At 39.2% G+C, this 17,607-nt stretch overlaps 1 protein-coding gene across 2 annotated transcripts in view; it reads right to left on the bottom strand.

Annotated features, from left to right (window-relative positions):
• The window catches only part of TBCE (tubulin folding cofactor E), a 52,180-nt gene that overhangs the window by 18,717 nt on the left and 15,856 nt on the right, over positions 1 to 17,607 (bottom strand). For both annotated transcript variants that reach the window (XM_069484564.1, XM_069484563.1), the window contains exons 3-4: positions 10,358 to 10,442; positions 1,346 to 1,531 (exon numbers count right to left, since the gene is read on the bottom strand). In XM_069484564.1, the coding sequence (XP_069340665.1) occupies positions 1,346 to 1,531; positions 10,358 to 10,442 (271 nt within the window). The remainder of the gene's footprint in view (positions 1 to 1,345; positions 1,532 to 10,357; positions 10,443 to 17,607) is intronic.

Raw genomic sequence — 17,607 nt, 5'->3', positions numbered from 1 at the left:
CCTCCTGCCTCGGCCTCCTGTAAGTGCTAGGATTACAGACATGAGCCACTGTGTCTGGCCAATATTTGCATTTTAAATGGAAAAAAATAAAGCAAAGAACTCAAACCCTATGAAGCATATGGTTCTTTAAATCCAAGTAAATCAGTAGGATAAAACAGCAAAAAAAGGTTCATGATAATTATCTCTAGGTAGTGGCATTACTTGTGACTTTCTTTTCTTAAATTTACATTTTCTAAATTCTCAACAGTGAATGTATATTGTTTTATAATTTAAAAAACAGACAAGTTGCTTTTTTTTTGAAATCTTGATTTATTCTGAGTTTTTTTTTTTAATGAGGGCCATCTACGCTAAAGAGTAGAGGTGTGAGAAATGTATTTATTCCTCAACACTGTCCCATGTGCACTTTAATTCTGTATTATGTTAAATCTTAATAACTACCGTAACAAAAGATGGGAAAGAAATTTACTTTGGACAGAACTACAGCTTAATTCTTTCACTTTAGCGACTGAAAGTAAAAATTGCAGGCCTGTGCCAAGTGGTCACAAGTCTTCTCTCCCCAGTAGCCACGACGGGGCCACTCCTTGGATGCCTGGTCGAGGCCAAACACCACAGCACTAACCATCACTACAGCTGAGTGACCCGGCAGGTTCTCGTGCAGCTATGGCTGGTTTTGTAAGTAAGTATCAGCTTCCACTCTCTCTGATGCAAGCAGTTCACTGCAATGAGTAGTGAGTCACTGCACAGAGTTTGAGAGAAAACAGATTCTCTGGTACAGCAGTTTTAAAATGCATTATTTAGCGCCCCTCAGACTGGGGCCCCTTTTATAAGCAAATTCTTGGAGCCCACACCCTAAAATTCTGATTCAGCAGGTCTGGGAGGTGACCCAGGACTTTGCATTTTCAAAGCTCCCCAGGTGATAAAGGTGTGTGGCCAGAGGTGGGAACTATCCCTCCTGGAGGGTGGCAGCACTCTCCATGGCACAGGTGACAATCTGGACATCTGTTTCCACTCCTAACTTATCGTCCAACTGGAAATGTCACCATGAAATGGAAAAGGACCAAAATGTTACTTAGTGATTTATCAACACAAGATAATACGGTGTAAATATTAATAATGGGCAAATCGAAGTTTCAATTACAATCTAGAAAAATCCACTAATAAAAATTTTAATCTCCCTGAATCCTCAATCCTTGGGTTCCTCAGATTTCAATTCACTGTCTGCATGGACAGGATAAAACCAGTTTGGGAGCAAAGTCCTCAGCACCCAAGTACCGTCACGGGAATGTCAGCCTAGAATCTTGATGAAGCCTTAAAACTCAGCTCTACCACTGGCAAGTCCACTTACCTTTGCTGTTTTATCACAGAGTCAAAGCCGATAGTCTCCACAGGTCTACTTCCGATGATAACAACTTGCTCTTTTCCATCCTCCTCTGGTCCATCTTCTAACACATAGCGGTTCTTAACTGCAGTAAGAAAGTCTATTCCAAAATTTACCTTGTTAGGACGAATGAAGGATCCTCCTGTTGGGTGCCTGGAAAAGCAGAAAAATGAAACACAGAAAATATCATCCATCAAGAAAGGTCAAAGTGCAGTGTTCTGAAGGTTTTCAAAAATTTCTATGTACTGAAAAATCAAAATCAGCATAAAAGAGAACATAATGTGTTAAAGATAAATATATAATCAATATGGCCGGGCGAGGTGGCTCACGCCTGTAATCCTAGCACTCTGGGAGGCCGAGGCGGGTGGATCGCTCGAGGTCAGGAGTTCGAGACCAGCCTGAGCAAGAGCGAGACCCCGTCTCTACTAAAAATAGAAAGAAATTATATGGCCAACTAAAAATATATAGAGAAAAAATTAGCCGGGCATGGTGATGCATGTCTGTAGTCCCAGCCACTCGGGAGGCTGAGGCAGTAGGATCGCTTAAGCCCAGGAGTTTGAGGTTGCTGTGAGCTAGGCTGACGCCACGGCACTCACTCTAGCCCGGGCAACAAAGTGAGACTCTGTCTCAAAAAAAAAAAAAAAAAAATATGATTGATCATAAACGGTTCTGAGCTCATGCATGTGAAATCTATAGATAAACACAAAAGAAGTATGGAACAGATAATTCACATTAGAGAAAACAGAAGTATTAAATCCATGGGGGGAAGTTCTATCTTGCTAATGATTAAGAAATACAAATTCAAATAATGAAACTATTTTCAACAAAACTGTCAAAGAAAATATAGAAAAAGACATAAAACTCAAAAGACTGCAAGGTTTGGTTTGTCTATGCTTGTATAACCATACTCCTGGGGATCTGTCAGCAGGCAACAATTTAAAAACAAAAACAAAATTGCATTTACAAAGATTTTGTCTAATAGCATTTATTTGTAATTGAGGAACTCTGGAAACCATAAAAATGCCCAGCTGGATAGGAACTATTAAGTAATCCAGATAGATGCGGTCATTTAAAAATTCTATCTGTGACACTTTTTAAAATCACTTGCAAAATAATGATGAGATTTACAAAAATTGAACACAAATTGTACATGGCACACCAAGAGAGGAACCATATATCGACATACGGACAAAGATTGGATAAGGACACAAAGAAATGAAAACATTTGTTGGTGAGAGGATTACATTCAAAACCTTTTAAATGGCGACAATCTTAAATACACTTTAAAAGCTTAAATATGGGATAAAAGAGAGCATGTGGGAAGAAGTCCACGAAACTACAGAATCCAATTCATGTTAGGTTTTACAGCAATTTTTAGTAATAATCTCTAGCAGGATTTAATAGAAATATTAACTATATTGCTCTATGTAATGACCACTCTGTCAGGCTTTCTAAGAGACTCAAAATAGATTCTTTAAACTCATTAAACTCCAGCGTTCCTTATATCATCGCAATCATTATCTTCAGGAACATCTAATTATGCCTTATAAAACGGTTGTAAATGTTACCATAATTTGATCACTTTAGAAAATAAACAATGAATTATTTGAAATTGTATCATAAACACTATTTCAGCTTAAACCATTAACTCTGAAAGAAATGAGAGCTTCGGAGAAGTTGCCGTAATTAAAAAGGATGAAAACTAATATTTATGAAATATTGTCAATATAAACATACACACATTTTTTTCTAGGAAGGGAGTTCATAGCGATTACCAGACTGTAAAAGGGACTTGTGGTCCCCAAAAGTGAGAACCGATGCCCCAGGTGGGAGGAAGTGGCCAGGAGGTAGGTAGAAACTCGGAGAGTGTGGTGTCCCGGAAGCCGATGAAAAAGGTGAACAACGGTGCCCAGTGCTACGACCAGGCAAGGTAAGGTGACAGCTGAGGCCTGGCCACTGAGTCCAGCAACGTGAGGGTAACACCCTTCCGAAGGGCGGTCTGGGTGCAGCAACGGGGCAAGAGCCTGACGGGGTGAGTCCCAGAGAGGAAGAGGACAGTGACCACGGCCTACTCTCGTCCCCAGGATTTTTACTGGAAAGCGAAGAAGAGAACAGGGACAAGAGTGCAAGGGGTACACAGGTAAAAAGTGGGAGATTTTTTTAAGATGGGAGAAAATATCTAACATCTATGTTGATGAAATTAATCCAGTGGAGTGAGGGAAATTGATGATGCAAGAAATTAAATTCTGTGTTGCAGCGAAATCAAGCTCTGAGTTTGCACAGTCCGCTATGATATCAGAGGAAAATGGACTCTCAGAAGCTGTTAAGAAAATATGCTATTATAACCCTGAGAAAGGCTCATAGTGAAAAGAAAACAATTCTGTTTTCACAAAAACTATTACAAGTGTATCATTCAGCTAAAGAGATTAAATATAGCCAGCACCATTTTTAAGAGGTCAAAAGGATCTCCCTAAGAGATTACCTGGTCCAGAGCTTCTCTAACTTAACCTGAAATGCAGAAAGTCACCTGGAAAGCCAACCGGAACCTACTTCAGAGACGCACATTCGTTCAGTGGGGCTGCGCTGGGGCCCAGGAATCTGTTTGTTTAAAGGAAAGATCCAGAGGATTCTGATGCAGGTGTGCCTTGTACCACTCTTGAAGAAACTCTGATCTAACCCAACCCCATTTCCGTTGGGGATACTGAGGTCTACTGTTACAGAGGTAGCATCGCCAAGACCTAGGATCTTGGGCTTCTGACACTAGCACACTGTTCTTCCCCACATTTCTGTCTGGGCTTATAGACACAAATCAATGGTTCGTTTTTGTAAATTAAACAAAGCCCTAGTTAACGTATATGTTCTTAAAACTGGGGGTAGGGCTTGGGGCCAGAAATGGGGGCAGCACAAGCTTTGGAGTTAGACAAACCTGAGTTCAATTCCTGGCTCCATTACTTACTAGCTGTGTGACCTCAGGCAACTGAATTTCCACCTGTCAGCCTAAGTTTTCTCATCTATAAAGTCCTATCACATGAGGTTACTTATAAGGATTAAATAACCCATCTACTTTATTGCCTGGCATACGCGCTATCTGTCCTTCATATACGGTTATTGTACCTAAAATACTATTAAAAGTAAACTCACATATTTTGAAACACTGGGATAACCTAGAAGCCGTATCTCTAAACTTAACCAACAGCTCCCAAACTTGTTCAGACGGGCTCCTGAGCATCTACGCCATCAATGATGACATTAATTTGATCATATGAACTATATATAATTTTGCTAGCAGAAAATACAGTTATAAATATAAGCACAATAAAGTCATACACAACTTCAGGTATAAAGTTGTTATCTATTTCAGTCATCTGCTGCATAAAAACTCCACAAAGCACAGTGGCTTAAAAAAATGACTTGGTATTTTTTACATTTCTGTAGGTTAGCTTGGTTCAGCTGAGTTTTTATTCCATTTCACGTGGTGTCATCTGGGGTCATCGGGCGACTGCATTCAGCTGGGAGCTGGCTGAGGCAGAACCACTCACGATGGCTACACTCAGACTACTGGCACTTCGGCTGGGGTGGCTGGAATGGTGGGGGGCTGGCTGGCCCCTCTTCCCCATAGGGCACTTAGACTTCTCCTGTGGTAACTGGCTTCCAAGACTCTTTTCGGCAAGCTTGCATAACTAATCACTCATGATGAAAGGAGAAATCTTAGCTTTCCTGTGACATTTATAGGAAATATCTAAAGAGCTGACTTAGTGAAGTTGTTTTCCCATGAGAAAAATGGTGCGTAGATAAGTATTTTGTTGTAGACTGCTTTTGAGTGGCAGAATTAGATTTTGCCCTGATTCAAGAGACACTTCCAAAAATGAAACACATCTATCACCTTTTCCGGCAGAGAGGTACCCCGCCTACATACCATCATTACATTTAATGATTTAAAAAAACAAAACAAAAAACCTCTTCTAACACTCTACACCGTACCAGGACAACATTACATATGGATGCATTAATGCTCATACAAGAACCTCAGAACACTTTACAACAACCTTAAGGCACACAAAAGATGAATGAATCAAGGGCTTTATTTCTTCAATTCTCAAGTAGCCATTTTCTAAGTTGTCCGGTATCATGAACAAAGTCTGGAACAGCATGTCCTCTCTGATGCCAAGTATTAAAGTTAGATTCCACTCACTCGTGCAGAAGAAAAGTCACATTTTAAAATTTCTCACCAGAAAAGAAAAATCTCATCATTACTTGGAAACAGAACCATTGAAATACAAGCTGAGTGGCAGAACATGACCCACCCAATTCCGTTCAGAGCATACTCCGTAGTTTAGGTTGAAAGACAAAAACTAGAAATCACTCTGCTGTCCAGGGACGAGGTAGAGAGGACTTCAAGGTTAATTACCGTATTTGAACCCCTCAACTCCCCAAAAGATAAGAGGTACAGAACAGAAGCACCTGGGAAAGACACACATGACTGGTTCACAGCCATAAATTTTGGATAAACCTGTTGTGAATGCTGATTATACAAACTGTGTCATTCTTGTCATACCCAACTAAATCAGAGTCGAGGGCCCATTGTAAAGCACTAGGGGCACATAACATTGCTCCAAGAATTACATTTTGCACAAGCCCGACTGCTGAAACTGCCTGTTGTAGCCTGAAACCAATTTTATCTAATCAGCTGCTAAACAACCTGCCGTGACTCTAAGACTAGTTTTACCCACTGCTACCACTCACCAATCAGAATTGGCCAGCTCCCCAAAATCTTACTAGTGCCAGTGAACTTTTTTCAAAACAATATCTACTATTTCTCCTTTTTGTACAAGCTACAACCTCCTTTTTGCTCTTCGGACATGCTGAAGACCACCTGGCTCTGTGTGCATGACCCGAATTGCAGTTCTTGCTTCCCAAATAAAATGTTAATTTTAGAGATGTGTCTCTATATTTTGACTTTGACACTGTAAAATGCTATTAATTGATAATGTTACAAATATTAATTATGGATATAATACCTCAGGAGATTACTATATTTACCTTAGGTTATATATAAAAGATCAGATAGAAAATAGAGTGACGTGAAACCATCAAAACTCATGTTTAGAGGGGCCATCAAGGTGGTCCGGTCCACCCCCTAATCCTCTTCTCAAAGTGCTGCACCAAATAGTCAAGGAAAAAAACTACCCTATTTTTAGAGACCTACAATGAAGCCTACAGCCTGGATTTAGCTCAACTCTGGTTTTTCATGCTGCACTCATACCCACCACTTTATTTGGTCCTCAGTGAAAGATATGACTAATACCTGCTATGACCACTTCAACCAGTTAGGAGTTAGGAACGCTGATGAAATATGGAAACACTGCAAGTTAACTGTAAAACTGTTTATTCCCTGGGTACAAACCTATCCTATATTCTACTTCAAGATCATTGTTAAAGCAGAGGTTAGACCCTTGCAAATGTTATTCTGTTCTGTGCCAGAGTTTCATGAGATCAATGGAAGCTGCACTGGTTGGGGGGAAAATACACTAGGATGAGCCTTAAAAACTACACTGTCTATTCCAAAGTTATGTCCTAGAGAGGTAGAACCTAACCCTGAGCAGCAGAATACCATTGCTACCAACCTGAGACTCTGGGGAGATTCGAGAAGCTGACCTCAGGCCAGAACGGTGGCTCGTGCCTATAATCCTAGCACTTTAGGAGGCTGAGGCAGGAGGACTGCTTGAGGCCAGGAGTTCGAGATCAGCCTGAGCAACATAGTGAGATCCTGTCATTATAAAAAACATAAAAATTAGCTGCACATGGTGGCACACACCTGAGTCCCAGCTACTTAGGAGGTTAAGACAGGAGGATTGCTTGAGCCCAGGAGCTTGAGGTTGCAGTGAGCTATGATGACACCACTACTCTCTAGCCCAGCAACAGAGTGAGACCCTGTCTCAAAAAAAATAAAATAAAATAAAGAAGAAGCTGAGCTCACCATACATCCCACTCAATAATTCCTGGTATCCTTTGCATAATAGAGGGAGAGAAAAATAACTTTTTAAAGATTTATATGCCAAAGTGCATAACTACACGGTTATATGCCTATTACATTTGATATTAAGACATATTTCTGAAGAGATGGGGATGCTAGTTCTGCTATGACAACTTTTGATTCATATTTTGCTTATTTAAAACAGGTACACAACCATTTTGCCACCTAAGTATTTCACAAACGTATTTATAAGAAAATGTAAGATCTGACAACCTTAAGCTGCCCTGGCTTCATTAACATAGCATCTAAACATCTAAGAATGTTTACTGTGGTAAAATACATTTCCAGACTGATATTACCTTGTTATTATCACATTCCAAGTAAAATCTGAAATTTTATGATTCCAAGGAATTTCTTAAAAGGGAGTAAGTATATACAACATAGTAGCAAGATATCTGAACTAGCTTAATGACAAATACATGTAGTGTCATCTGTTTTGTCGGATTTCGTAATTCTAAGATATATTGGTACAGTCTTTGTTAGTTCAAGTCATGTTCTAGTTAATGGAAATGTAAGCATTAACAACTCTAATGGACAAGTTAAATTCCTGAAGTCTAGACCAGTGGTTCTCCACCACCTCAGACCCAAGGATATCTTTTGTACCACCCATAAATATCCTGAAACAGAATTCACAGATAATATTACCTACCCATATAATTTTTTAAAGTCAACAAAATGCCCATGCAATAAAACAAAAGTAATTTATAATAAGATAATGTGTATTTCAGTATGTAAATGTTTAGGCATGACTACACTAGAAGACATAACAAAGTAAGGAGTTACTCCAGGGGTAAGAATTCAAATATAGTCATGTACTGCATAATGTATAAAGAAAAAACATTTTTGTACAGCTGTACAATAGGCTTGTGTTCTAAGCTGTTACTACAAAAAAGTCAAAAACTTAAAAAAATTAAAAAGTTTATAAAGTAAAAAAGTGGCAGTAAGCTAAGGTTTGTTATTGAATAAAGAAAAATATTTTTTGTAAATGTAGGGTAGCCTAAGTGTACAGTGCTTATAAAGTCTACAGTAGCGTAATGTCCTAGGCCTTTCCCAGTCCCTCGCCACTCACTCGAGGACTCACTCACAACTAGCTCAATGAATGGCAAATGCCCCACACAGGTGTACCATGTTTTATTAATATTTTTATATCATATTTTTCCTGTACCTTTTCTATGTTTAGTCATGGTTAGATACACAAATACTATTGTGTTACAGCCGCCTACAGTATTCAGTACAGAACATGCTGCACAGGTTTGTAGTGTCGGAGCAGTAGGCTATATCATACAGCCTAGATGTGCAGTGGGCTACGCTGTTTAGGTCTGTCTAGTACATTCTGTGATGCTCACATAATGACGAAATGCCTAACAGTGCATTTCTCAGAACATACCACCTTCGCTAAGCGACACATGACTATATTGAGTCCATACCCCTGATGCAAGGCCTCCCATCAGCACTTCAGGACAAATCCTTTATTAGCCACGATTTGAAGCAATTGATTTTTCTCCTCAGAGTAACCAAGACTTTGAAAATATCACTGTGTCCGGAGACCATTAAGGACCATGTAATCGTGGACAAATTTGCACCAGCTTTTAGAAGCGGGAAGTAGGCTGGGGCAGGCTCCAAACGAAAAGTCCCTTCATTGGAGGGTTTATTAGGTTATGGTGCAGGTGGGGAAGGGATCTGTGGGCCTGGCTAAGAAATTTCTATTTCCACACCTCCCTAAACACATAACCTGTTCCCTTAATTCTTCACTAACACTTGACAGATTCATAGCTGGCCCTATTCCATTTCTGCCAGCATGGCTGACCACTTAAAAACATGCTGATTCGCCTTCTATCAAGACTTTCTAGAAATTACAGAATGGTAGACCAGGAGACATATTTTGCTATTATCTAACTCTGACCTTCATTTTGGAGGTTAGTAAATTTGGTCTTATTCAGAAGTTAAAGATTAAAAGCAGACTGGAGGCCTCCCGATTTCCTGGCCAGTATTGTGTTCGCTGTACTGTGGTTTTTCACTTAAGGAAAGACAGCTTACTAGAAAGAGATTCTTTAGAGAAATTGAAAGGTAAGAAAAATCAACAAAAGACAGGCTCTGCCTGAAATCTCGCCACCACCTTTTCAGAGTTTCATGCAATTTCTCCGACATCAGGTACTGAAAAATATTAGCAGAAGTGCAATATAACATGCAACTCTTTCTATGACAAGTACTTTTTTTTTTATGGTGGCTCAACATTCTACTATTCAGATGTTCTGTATTTTGTGCAATCAATTCCTTCTGATTGGATATCTAGGCTATTTCTTTTTCTATTGTTCAGTTAATGGATTGTGAATTGTTAATGAATCAATTAAAAAGGTTTACATCCACCTAATTTAAAAAACTGTCAAAAAAAAAAAAAAAGACAAAGCAACTCCACTTGTAAGGTTTAGAGTCAAAAATTGTTTTTAAAAAAGGGAAAACTTGGCCAGGCACGGTGGTACACACCTATAATCCCAGTACCTTGGGAGGCTGAGGTGGAATGATTGCTTGAGGCCAGGAGTTTGAGACTAGCCTGGGCAACAAGCAAGACTCCATCTCTACAAAAAATTTTTTAAGAAACTAGCCAGGCATGGTGGTTCACACCTGTAGTCCTAGCTACTAGGGAGGCTCAGGCAAGAGGCTCATTTGAACCCAGAAGATAGAGATTACAGGGAGCTTTGCTTGCACAACTGCACCTCAGCCTGGGCAATGAAGTAAGAATCTGTGTCTTAAAAAAGGCAGGGGGAGGGGGCACGCTACAAACAGTAGTGATTAAGCCACAAATCAAAGAACTGCCTTTTTAGAATATACCAAATTCTACATAACTACCCTATGAGCCAAATATTTCTCCCGCTCCATCCCTCTTTATCCAACTCTTATATATTACCTTGACCAAATGACCGTGCCAATTCATAATGAAAAGTTACCTGCATTTAAAATACACAGTCCCTTCGTGGCTCCCGTCATGCTTTCCTCTCTCGGGATTGTCCCATTCTACTCCTAACCAGCATCCTAGCAGAACAAGAAAAACTGAATGAATAACAAACGATGAGGAGGTAATGCTGTATTTTTCTGCAAGCAAATACAATTTGCAATGGGAACCGTATCACATAAGACACCACTGGGGGAAGAGATGTCGCTGGGAACAAACAAGTTAACCTTATACTTGGGATTTCAATCAGCAAACACAATAGCCAACAAAAACCACAACTGCAGAAAATAATCGTGGCTAAAATTCACGGAGCACGCTAAACATAGATGAACCTTCAGGACATTATGCTAAGTGAAATGAGACACCACTAAAGGACAATGACCACATGACTCCACTTATGTCAAGTTCTAAAGGTAGTCACTGCTGAACTGTACACTTAAAAATTGTGAAGATGGTTATTTTTACATTATGTACATTTTGCCACAATTTAAAAATTTAGAAGTGACTAAAATTGTAAATTTTATATATGTAACCACAATAAAAATTTCAAAAAAAGGAGGAAGGCAAAAATTGACAGTTTAAGCTAAGAAAAATGGGTAGGGGTGGTCTTCAAAGAAAAAGAAAATATTCCAGATGGAAGACTGAGGATACTGTGGGGGATGAAGAGTAAGAAAAAAGTAAAGATATGGGTAAATCTAAATGAATATGGACAACATAAAGTGACAGTATCGGTTGTTTAGGTTTAAAATACACATAGGCTGGGTGTGGTGGTGCATGCGTATTATCCCAGCATTTTGGGAGGCCAAGGTGGGAAGACAGCTTGAAACCAGGAGTTTGAGACCAACGTGAGAAACACAGCAAGACCCCATCTCTACAAAAAATTTTAAAAATTAGCCGGGCATGGTGGCACATGCCTGCAGTCCCAACTATTCGGGAGGCTGAGGCAGGAGGATCACTTGAGCCCAGGAGTTTGAGGCTACAGTGAGCTGTGATGATGCTATTACACTCTAGCCTGGCAAAAGAGACTCTGTCTCAAAAAAAAAATAACAATAAAGGAATAACTATCAAGTTAATAGAGAGGAAAAATAAAAATAATCAATCCAATGAAGGAGGAAAAAGAAGGCAAGAAGAACAGAGCATCAGCAAGACAAACAGAAAGTAAATAGTAAGACGATAGATACAAACACAAATTATCAATAATTTTATAAATGTTATGTATAAATAATATTTGTAAATGGTCTAAATATTCTAATTAAAAGAAAGTCAGCAAAATAACATCACTGGGGCTGGGCATGGTAGTGCACGCCTGTGGTTATCAGTCCCCTAATTAGCTTCTGCCTGAGGGTTATTTACTCTAACACCGGCACCCAATCCTCAATCCCCTGCATCCGGTCTCAGCCCTATCTCCTACTCTTCTCTCCTAACACCAGGAAGCAACCCCATATCCCTTCAAAGGCTGGAACAAGTACACACCTGAACACCAATTTTTTTTGCATCTATAAAGTGTAAAAGAGACGACCCTGGACCTAGAACATTTTAGAATACAAATTAATTAGAAATTACCAAGTGCCTATAATAAAATCTGCTACAAATTTCAAGCAGGACTGCATTCCAGTAATAAGGAAGCTACCACATGCATCATGAAATTAAATGAAATAATAAATTACCTAATTATACTATTTACAATTTTTCAAAATATCATCATTTGTCTGTCAAAGACAAGGACTTTGCTTTGACATAATCTTTAGATGTTCCTCTAGACAACAGTCAAAAAGTTTACCTGTTTCTTCACCAACTCCTAGAATATGAAAACATGTCATCGCCATATTTAAATACATACACACACACACATCTATTTGCTCTGGTAGAGAATAAAGGCACGATTCATCTGAAAGCTCTATCACACTGCTAAAAGAACAACACTGCTATACATACTTTATGTAGGGATTTGCTAACCAGATCATTTGTGTCACCTCTGATTCCCTAGGTAGTATTATTTCAATACAGGTTATGAAAACAAAGAACATTAAAAACTCTAGAACAACAGCAACAAAACAAAAACAATGAAGTACAATAAATAAATGTTATTTTTGAAAACATCTTCAGCATTATACCTCAGCTCATAATGTCAAAAGCCCATAGTAGGTAAATAAATACTACAAAAGTCTTAAAATGATAAACATTTCACTTTGAGAAAAATACTGTAACAACAGGAAATCGTAGGATAAAATTTAGATACAGATTTTCTATACATGGGATACTAAAATTCATATCTAAAATTAATCAAGAAAAAAGCTAGTACAGCATTTTGATGGAATAAATAGCAGATTAAAAGACCTAAAATTTGAAAGGACCATGTAACTAGCCATTTTAAAGAAGGGACACACTCCACTTTGGGACTAGTCCTCAAGGACTAAGCCAAGAGCAGGCTAATTAAGACACGTCTTTCAATAATCTGGGGTTACCGATTTAAAAGAACTCTGTTGGCTGGGTGGGGTGGCTCCTAGCACTCTGGAAGGCCGAGGCAAGAGGATCGTTTGAGGTCAGGAATTTGAGACCAGTTTAAGCAAGAGCAAGACCCATCTTTACTAAAAACAGAAAAATTAGCTGGGCGTGGTGGCGCACGCCTGTAGTTCCAGCTACTCAGGAGGCTGAGGCAGGAGGACCACTTGAGCCCGGGAGTTTGAGGTTGCAGTGAGCTATCATGACGCCACTGCATTCTAGCTGGGGCAACAGACCAAGACTGTGTCAAATAAATAAATAAACAAACTGTTAACCAATTTGACAATATGAATCACAATTTAAGTTTAAAATGTTCCTAGTGTTTTATAATAAAATGATTTACTTTTTAGAGATGTACAGTGAAGCACATCTGTCATGTGTACAATTTAAAATGCTTAAGCAAAAGAGAGGATGCAAATATAGCAAAATGTTAACAACTGCTAAATTCACAAGTATATACAGGTGTTCATTATACCATTCTCTACTTTTCTATACAAAAAATACACATACCCTTCTTAAATCTATTCTACTTCCAGGAATTAATCCTACAGATATACCTCTGTCCGCTAAAAAGGCTTAGAAACAAGGAGCAACCCAGCAGCAGTGAGCACACCTAGAGCCTAGACTGTGGCCTCCAAATGATATGTCTCACTAAAAAGAATTTTTTTTAAAAAGGGCAAGAAATGTAAGATGGACCTTACACACGTGATAGCTTCCTTATCACATCAGAAAAGCTTTTCCAGTCTCTAGAGGCTGCACACACCCCTCGGCTCATGACCCTCTTCCATCTTCAAAGCACTGCAATGGTGGCCAGGTGGAACATTCTCACTTCACTCTGGCGCTGACTCTTCCTTCTCCCACTTTTGCTCCTGATTCCTGTGCCTACACTGGGTCCACCTGGATAACCCAGGCTACTCTCCTTAGCTGATTATCAACTTTAATTCCACCTGCAACCCTAATTCCCCTCTGCCACGTAACCTGACATAATCATAGGTTCTAGAGGCATCTTTGGGGGGCCATTATTCTGCCCACCACAGCAGACCATCTTCACTTCTATCTAAACAGTTTTAAGATATAGCACTTTTTTGAATCTCTGTCTGATGCTATCACAGGAAATTATATCTCCAACCACAAGAAACCATTTGCAAAACATTAGGACAGTTAACGTTTCTTAATTTTAAAAAAATGTTTATTTACAATAATATGCACCAGCAACTGGCCTAAGTGCTACAAACATCTTAACTCATTCAGTTGTCATAACAGCCCCACAGCAACATCCAATGAAGTAACCCCAGGAGCAATTACTAAATCTGTGATCAGTTTCGCTGCATCTTTGCACCAATTTCACCAGATGATCTCTAGCAGAAATCCAAAACTAGCATCACCTGAGCTAAAGTAATGGAGAGAATACCCCACACAGTGAGATAACTGAGAAGGCATAAATACACAGTAGTTCCTTCTTTGCACAATTACAATTTTCATAAAGAAAAACAAAGCATTTCCCTGATAAAACACGCATAGAGAAAGTAACACACCCACAGGCAATTTAATAAAACTAAAGAAAAAAAAAAGAAAGGAAAACTAAAATAATACATACCACTTTATATTTGCTAAGCTACTATTAAATAGCTTCTATCTATATTACTGTACCGTTGCTATGCCACCCTGCCTTCAGGAATGAACTTATTCCTGCAGGTGATGTGAGCGCTGGATTTTGGCAGATAGCCCTCAACTGTTTGCTGTCTTATGGAATTGTCCACTAAAGAAAGCACCTTCCCAAGGGCATTCTCCTTTCTTAGAGCGACCAGAATCCAATGACAGATCATCACAAAGGTGTAAGACCTAGCCCCTCACCTCAACTAACAAAGACTCAGAAGGGCCATCTCACCTTCAGAGCATCCCACGGGGACAGCTGAAACCTTTGCTGAGACTGCATCAGAGTCCAGCTTCTCCCTCTGCCCCATCCTGCTTGCTCCCCTTGCCTTCCGTGAGCATTGGTCCCAGAGTACTTCCTAATAAACTTTCTGAACATAAACCACTACATCAGTCTGCTTCCCAGAGAACTTGGGTATTAGACATTTCCAATCTTGGACATTGATCCAATACTTGCAGACAGTAATTTGGCAATATATATCAAGAACCTGAGAATATTTATATTCTTGAGAAACAACAGAATAGAAAGGGCATGGGCTTTGAAGCACAGATGCAAATCCCAGCTCTGCTATATGAAAGATTTGAGACTTGGTCTCCTCATCTATAAACTTCAGACTAGAAACATATGTTTTAGGGTTGTTGCTGTAATACTCAGTTGAGAACATTCATGACAGTACCTGGTACACAGTAATGACTCTTTAAATGTTACTTTGTCTTCTCACTTACAAATAATCTCAGTCGAGGGGTGGAGTGTGGTAACTCTCCATGTTAAGTATCTGTTTAAGGACTTCCAGAGTAAATATTAACCTCCATGAAGGCAGATTCTACATCTCTCTAGTTCAATGGTTCTCATCAAACCTTAGTGTACAACAGAATCCCCTGGAGGGCTTTATAAGACACAAATTGCTTTTGGGTGATGTGGTATATTTGGAAAAAAAAACCGGAAAACAAAACCCCACAAATTGCTGTGGTACCTGGCATAAGAACAGACACACAGACTGATAGAACAAATTACAGAACCCAGAAATAAATCCACACATCTATAGTGAATGTATCTTCCACTAAGTTGCCAAAAAATACCGTGGAGAAAGGAAAGTCTCTTCAATAAATGGTGCTGGGCCAGGCGTGGTGGCTCACGCCTGTAATCCTAGCACTCTGGGAGGCCGAGGCAGAAGGATAGCTCAAGGTCAGAAGTTCAAGACCAGCCTGAGCAAGAGCGAGACCTCGTCTCTACTAAAAAAATAGAAAGAAATTAGCTGGACAACTAAAAATATATAGCAAAAATTAGCTGGGCATGGTGGTGCATGCCTGTAGTCCCAGCTACTCAGGAGGCTGAGGAAGGATTGCTTGAGCCCAGGAGTTTGAGGTTGCTGTGAGCTAGGCTGACACCATGGCACTGTAGCCCAGGCAACAGAGCAAGACTGTCTTAAAAAAAAAAAAAAAAAAGTGCTGGATATCCATATGCAGAAGAATGAAACTAAACCCTTATTTCTCACCATATACAAAAATCAAATCAAAACGGATTAAAGACTTAAATGTAAGATCTGAAACTATGAAGCTACTAAAAGAAAACATTGGGGAAATGCTTCAGGACATTTGTCTGGGCAATGACTTCTTGAGTAATACCCCAAAGCACAGGCAACCAAAGCAAAATTAGACAAATGGGAAAGCATCAAGCTAAAAAACTTCTGCACAGCAAAGGAAACAATCAACAAAGTAAAAAGATAACCCACAGAATGGCAGAGAATATTTGCAAACTACCCATTTGACAAAGGATTAATAATTAGAATACATAAGAAACTCCAACAACTTCATGGGGGGGGAAAATCAAATAATCCAATTAAAAATGGGCAAAAGAGCTGACAGACACTTCTCAAAAGATATACAAATGGTCAACAGGTGTAGGAAAAAATGCTCAACATCATTAGCCACCAGAGAAATGCAAATCAAAACTACAATGAGATATCATCTTACCCCAGTTAAAATGGCTCTTACCAAAAAGACAGGCAATAACGGATACTGGCGAGGATGTGGAACCCTTGCACACTGCTGGCGGGAATGTAAATTAGTGCAACCACCGTGGAGAACAGTATGGATGTTCCTCAAAAAACTAAAAAGAGAACTACTGTATGTCCCAGCAATCCCACTGCTAGGTATATATCCAAAGGAGGGGAATTCAGTGTATGGAAAAGATATCTGTACTCCCATGTTTATTGCAGTACTATTCACAATAGCCAATAATTGGAATCAACCTAAGTGTCCATCAACGGATAAATGAAGAAATTATGGTACATATACACAATGGAATATGATCTAGCCATAAAAATCAGTGAAATCCTGCCATTTGCAACAACACAGATGGAACTGGAGAACCTTAAGTAAAAGAAGCCAAGCACAGAAAGACAAATCTCCCATGTTCTCACTCATATGTGGGAGCTAAATTTTAAAAACAATTATCTCATGGAGATAGAGAGTAGAATGATGGTTAGCAGAGGCTGGGAAGGGTAGCGGGGAAGGGAGGATGAAGTGGGGATGGCTAATGGGTGCAAAAATATAGTTGAATAGAATGAACAATATTTGATAGTACAACAAAGTGACTAATCAACATAAGTTAGGAAAAGTACCTGAAAGAGTGGAAATGAAATGTTCCTAACACAAAGAAATGATAAATGGCTGCGGTGATGACCCTGATTTGATTAATTCACATTATATGCCTGTATCAAGAACATCACATGTATCCTATAAATATGTAACTATTACATACCCATAATAAATAAAAAGTAAAAATGTTTCAAAAACCCACAAATTGCTGGACACCACCCCCAGAATTTCTGATTCAGTAGATCTAGGGTGAGGCCCAAGAATTTGCATTTCTAACAAGTAACCAGATGATGCGTCAAAGACCACACTTTGAGAACCTCTGGTCTAAGTTTATCACTGAGCCCCCCTGTACCTCTGCAGGCCAGTTCCTAATATATACAAGATGTTCAAATGTTTGTTGATTGACTGAAACATATCAATAAGTCTATGACACTGTTCCTTACAAAAGTAAAGAAACAGAAATTAATGTCCAAAAATGGGGAAATGATT

The sequence above is a fragment of the Eulemur rufifrons genome, chromosome 11 (genome assembly GCF_041146395.1).
Source record: "Eulemur rufifrons isolate Redbay chromosome 11, OSU_ERuf_1, whole genome shotgun sequence".
Taxonomy (NCBI): domain Eukaryota; kingdom Metazoa; phylum Chordata; class Mammalia; order Primates; family Lemuridae; genus Eulemur; species Eulemur rufifrons.
The sequence above is the reverse complement of the archived record's forward strand: the minus strand, read 5'-3'. Positions and strand labels throughout refer to the sequence as shown.